Source organism: Grampus griseus, assembly GCF_964374135.1.
Source record: "Grampus griseus genome assembly, chromosome: 20".
NCBI classification, from domain to species: Eukaryota; Metazoa; Chordata; class Mammalia; order Artiodactyla; family Delphinidae; genus Grampus; species Grampus griseus.
Window position 1 is genome coordinate 42,435,873 of NC_139014.1, and position 6,000 is coordinate 42,441,872.

Sequence of the window (6,000 nt, forward strand, 5' to 3'; positions counted from 1 at the left end):
AGTCTTGAAGGGCCAGGGATGCTTCCCAGAGGATGAGCTGAAGTGAAAGGACAGAGAGAGTCCAAAGCAGAAGGAATGTGTGCAAAGACGGGAGAGGCAGACCAAGGAGGAGACGAAACTTTTCCCAGTTAAGTGCAGTGGGTTTGAAACTCTTCCCAGATGCTGGTACCCTCTCCACGGAGAGGTGAGCACTTCAAGAGGAAATACCGTTAGTTCCACTGAGTACGTGTAAGCACGGCAATTCCTACGTTGTTAAAGGGACTGGATCTGACCTCCGGAGGTTTTATATTCAGAAGACCTCCCAAACCCGCAACTTATGGAAGGCGAGCTGGGTGAAGAGCCGTGCGGAAGGGCACCGCTCCAGCCCACCTCTCAGCCTTCCCTCAAAGACAGGAACGTCGGCATTTCAAAGACATGCAAGGACAAGAATCCAGCGGCTTGTTAAAGCCACGCCACTAGGTGGTCCACCAACCCCACACCTGAATTCCAAGCATCCAATCCTATTGCTTCCACGGATTCAAGAAATTAAGAAGCAGTGTTAGCATCATGCCTCACTACATTCTCAGTAAGACAAAGGCTGCCCCTTTTATTTATCTGCATGGACCCTACGGCAAACTCTTTTAACCTTGTCAGTAAACATGAACTGAGCACCAACTGCCTACAAGGCACTGTGCTATATACAATGAGCATTAGTGGCGATCTATACATTCTGTGGTACTGTATTTGTAAGAAGTCAAAAAAAGAAAACTAAGCATTTCAAAGAGTGATGAGTGCTGTGACAAAAACGAACAGGATAATGGGCGGGGCCGTGAAGGAGCGGGGGGCTCTCAAAGGCCTTTGAGCTAAAGACCTGGATGATGAAGAAAAGGCAATATGGGAAGAGCGGACCCTCAGCTGGGCAGGGAAAGTGGGAAACAGCTCGAACAAAGCCCCTAGATGGAAATGAGCTTGGTGCGTTGGGGGCAAGGAAGCCTATCGTGGCTGGAGCACAGTGGAGGAGGGGCAGGCAGGCGGGTGGGCGGAACAGGAGTATGGAAAGACAAGGAGGGGGTCAAGTCGGACAGGGTCTTGTAGACCCCTGGAAAGACTTGGGGCGCTTGGTGCACTGAGATGCCCCTGGAGGCTTTCAAGCAGCAAAGCGGCACAAACTGGTTTTTGCTCTAAAAGGTTCACTCAGAATGTCACCAAAATGGATACAAGTTAGTGATACTCAAGAGTGGGCTGGCCCCCACTTTACCCGGTGCAGGACACCACGGATGCCATCTGACGAAGAGCCAGAAATTCATCCACACGCCAGCATCCACCAGAGACTCCATAAACAAGTGGAAAGTACCTCTTAGTGACCAGCTGCTTGGACTTCCAAGAACGTGCTTTCAAATTAGTAAGACCACCTGGTTCCTGTTCTGAAACCCAACTTCTTCCCTTTTTCCCTTGGTCATTACATCCATGGATGAGGGTGGAAATCAGGTTTTATGCCCAAGGTTCGTAAATCCTACCACTTCAAAACAAGTCCTGAAGAGAGAAAGAGCTGTGTTTCAGGGGCGCCAGGGAGGAAGCGTGAACACCTTGTTACCATTTTGCTTCCAGCACCAAAGAGACACCCCAGGACCAAGTGAGAAGGGCAATCCAAGTCTACGGTCAGGGGCCTCTTGGTCACGTGGTTGGTCTGGTGCGATGACCTGATGACAGAGGCCAGCCAGTAGAGTGATGCAGAAATCAAGTCACCAAAGACATGTCAACTCAACTGTCATCTGCTAAACAACCCAGACAGGACAACACTGCTTCCGCGTCCAACATATCCAAAGGCAGCCTGTGTGCAGCTATATCTGTGGCAATGCCATGCCAGAAATCTGGGCTAATCTGACTCTGCTATTCATAAATTCTCCCCCATGTGAAAGCACATGTGTTTGGGAAAGGAAAATGCATCCAAGTCAATTTTAGACATGGTTACTTGGAAACCATCTGGCGTCCCTGGAAGGATACGAAGCCACCACATCCCCTGCCCTCAAATGCCCACCATAATCAGGGCAGTATGCTTACATGGGCATTCAGTGTCCCCAGTTAGGTCCCCACTCCCGCGCTACCAAATGCCAGTTCGGGCTCCATTTCCCACCCAAGAAAGGTATTGAGTTTCTTGGTAAACCTAGCGGAGGGCCCTCGATGTGTTGAGCTCGCACTTGAACTGCACCCAAGGCTGGGTTCTCTGCTTTCTGCCGCCGGCCTTAGTAGGGAACACCTGCATTCCTTGACCACAGCAACAACAGAAATCCCTCCCCAGGGACATAAGTTCCACGAAAAATCCCCTCTACCTAACCACCCTGCGTGCAGAGCCTGTCGAGCTTTGGAAGAGAACCACCAGAACCCTTCTGTAACATCAATAGAGCCTGGCACCCCGCGGAGCATCTTCTGAAGACACTAGCCCAGATGTAGCCCATTTTCACCGCGATGACAGCCACAGCCGGCTGGGTCTCGCAGCGTCCTAGGGCCTGGCTCTTCCTGACTGTGAGGCCTCGGTCCCCCTCCCCTACCTGGCTGTGATCTTCTGCTTAACTCATCTTCCAGAGGAGCTGGGCCTCCCTTTCCGCAGCCTCCCTCCCTCCCTGCGCTGAAACCTGTCTCAGAACCAAGCCGACAGCAGCGCCATTCCACCAGCACCTGCCCTGCCCCCGCTTCCCCCACCCCTACAGATGCTCTCTCCACCACCTAACGCCTCGACAAACCCGGCCAGGAGAGAGATCCAGAATCTCATACGGTCAGAGCCCCAGGAAACAAACACGGCAGGAGGCGCAGGCTCAGCTCTGCCAAGACGACCAGGCCCAACACTCCCCCGGACCCCCGAGGAGCCCCGAACTCGGCCCAGGGGAAAGCATCTTCGCAGGGCGACCGCGGTTCGGCGGCCTCCAGCGCCATCAGAGCGAACACCTGTTTCCAGGAAGCTCTGGGGCCAGAGGGAGAAGGGAGTCACGGGGAAAGGCAGGGAGGACGAGGTGAAGGGGCAGCTGGGGACGCAGGTAAAGGATGCGTCACAGTTTGCGCTTGGCAACCGGAGCCCCGGAGCAGCGGGCAGAGCATGAGAAGGGGTCCGGGAAGTTCAGGGAGGAGGGCTTGCGCCCGCGAGCGGCGCCCCGAGGGGGCGAGGGCCGGCAGGGAGCGAAGGGTGGAGGGCCGGAGGCCGGCGCGCCCGCTCCATCACCTGCGCGCCCGGCGGATGCAGGCTCGCAGCGCACCCCGGCCCGCGGCGGCCAGCGGGTGACCTACCTGCCCACCGTCTGGTTGGCCAGCTGGCGCATGCGGTTAAACTGCTTCTTCATCGTGGTCCCGCTGGCGCGCTATCCCGGGAGCTGGGGAGGACGGAGCAGCCCGGAGCCCGCCGCAGGGTTACATGGCTCCCGCGCGGAGCCTCCCGGGCGACGGCGGCGGCACTGCGGAGCCTCCGGAGCCGTCTGGCCCCGAGCGCACCTCCCTCCCGGGGGCTCCACCGCCTACTCCCCCTGCCGCCGCGGCGCCGGCTGCCGCATCCTCCTCCTCACGCGCGCCGCGGCGCCTTCATCCCAACGCCCGGGCCGCCCTGGGCGCCGCCGGGTCCGCCCCGGCTGCTTGCCCCCAGCCCAGCTCCGGCGCGGGACCCGGGTCTCCGCAGGCTGGCTGGCCGGCGGCCGGGGGTCCCCGCTGCGCCTGTGCGGAGGGCGCCGTGCATTCTGGGACTTGTAGTTCCGCGCCCGGCGCCCACCTTCCCTCTGCCCGAAGTTTCCACGTGCGGCGGGGCGCGGAGGTGGGCAGAGGCGGCGTAGCCGGCGGCTTTGCCCTTAGCATTCTAGGAAGGGAAAGGTTTTCCTGCTTTAGAAATAAAGTGGAACCGAGAATACAACGGCACATTAAGAGCATCTGTCTTCCATTGTCTCTTTTTAAAAATGAAATACAGGTGACTTACAGTATCATATTAGTTTCAGGTGTACTACATAATGATGTGACATTTGCATACATTATGAAATGATCACCACCATAAGTCTAGTAACCATATGTCCCCACACAAGTTGTTACAATATTACTGACCATATCCCTTATGCTGTATATTACATCCCCGTGACTTATTATATAACTGGAGGTTTGAACCTCTTAATCCCCTTCACCTCTTTCGCCCGCAGCCCCTCCACCCTCGTCTCTTCTGGCAACCACCTGTGTGTATTTTAAGTGAACGGGAGGCATCGCTGCTTTGAATTCACAGGAGGAGTTTTGCCAGCAGGAACGTGTCTCATAAAGTTGCACCTGATGAACATTGGGGGCGGGGTTAAGCTTGGGGCACAGGGGTTGATGGTCAGATTTTGAACCAGGCATAGTTTGCATCCCAGGAATTTGATCCTCGCTTTTCACCAAACCTAGTAGGTAACCAGAAGCCAATATAATGATAGTGGCATTGTAATCACGGGCCGAATTTGACCAGGACAACTTTCTTGTGTGTCTTACATTCCAGCCTCATTTCCCTTCCACCGCTGGGTCATCAGCTGTGACCCGCCTGCAGCGTCCTACACAGCGTCCTACACAGGGGCAGCCCATTGACCTCAGTTGGCTCTTGAAAAGGGCTCGTTGACTTTCTGCAGCCTCTATCCTTAAGAAAACAAAGGTGATTGCAGTTAGGTTTCATCATGATCTACCGAGTAAGAGCAGTGTTGTCGCGTGGTAGGGTCTTTGGATCAAACCGATATGAGTTTATATTAGAATTCCAAATACCAATTATATAACCTTAGGGAAAAATGCACACCTTCCCTAAGCCTCAGTTTTCTCATCTCTAATAGAGAAATAATACTGCATGAGAAATAGCAAAGTTAGAGAACTATTTGCTAAATTACCAACAATCAAATAACATCTAAATTTCTATGTAGTACATTGTCATCTTCATTTACTACAAATATGATTATTGTGAGTGCACTAGAGAAAAATGCTATTCCTACAACAGAAGTACTAATGTGATAAATGAAAGAACTTTTTTGAAACGGGATATGTTGCATACGTCGATTATAGTTGCAAGATGTCCCAAATATGGTTCCAAGTATCTTGCTGGCCAGCTGAAGAAAAAAAAAGATGGTTTGAGGCATGTCTTGGCTGAATGAACAAGAAATCTTTAATTAGTTGTGAATTTAGCCTCAGTTTATTAGGTCAGCAGCTCTAGCCAATTAGTAAGTGAAAGCATTATTTGCTTTCAACCAACTGTGTTATGTCTATAATATCAACTTAATTTTTATACAAACTGAAGTTATTTTCGTTTTGACATTTTTTAAAAAAACCAAGGCACAGCATGTTTTCATAAATAATAGTGAGGCATTAAGGGCACTGGCTGACTTTTAGTAGCACTGTCTCTGGTAACGTCTAGAACCTCACTGTCCAATACAGTAGCCACCAACTACACATGGCTATTGAAATTAAAATTCAATAAAATTTAAAATGTAGTTCCTCAATCACCCTAGCCACATTTTAAGGGCTTCATAGCCCCATGTGGCTAGGGGATGCTGTACTGGACAGCACAGAACTCTGGTAGACCACCCCAATATCATGCCAGACCCTGCCTTCAATTCTGAGATATTTCAGTTCAGTTCTGCTTCTCCACAAAAGACAGCCTACCCTGCTAGGGTGTGGTCCAATAACAGTTTATTAACTGGTGGTTTCTTCACAAATTTCTGTTCTCCTATGAGCTTTTCCTCCATTCAGCCGGGGCTTTTTCTGCTTCCTACCCCAGGGAGGGGATGACAGTGCAGAAAAAAAGAGCAAGGAGCGTCAAGACTACTCTTTTGATCTTTCAAAGCAGGCTTCAGAAACACATGTGAGAGAGCAGGGCTTTAAAAGAAAGGGGTTTGCAGTTTCAAGACTATGGGCTTTGGAATGTTAATAGTCTACGCCATTAATAGCAGGGTTTGAAGAATATCCTATCCTTCCTATTCTAGATAAAGAACCCAAAGCTGTGGGGTGTTGAACAAGATGATAGGGGAGGGGGAAGGGAGAGAGGGA

The 6,000-nt window shown here is 51.9% G+C and overlaps 1 protein-coding gene across 3 annotated transcripts in view; it reads right to left on the reverse strand.

Moving 5' to 3' along the window:
- ARHGAP44 (Rho GTPase activating protein 44) overlaps positions 1-3,311 on the reverse strand; it is a gene marked incomplete at its 5' end in the record, with an annotated part of 142,179 nt that extends 138,868 nt beyond the window's left edge. For all 3 annotated transcript variants that reach the window (XM_082679208.1, XM_082679207.1, XM_082679206.1), the window contains one exon: positions 3,259-3,311. In XM_082679208.1, the coding sequence (XP_082535334.1) occupies positions 3,259-3,311 (53 nt within the window). The remainder of the gene's footprint in view (positions 1-3,258) is intronic.
- Between the last annotated feature and the right edge of the window lie 2,689 nt (positions 3,312-6,000).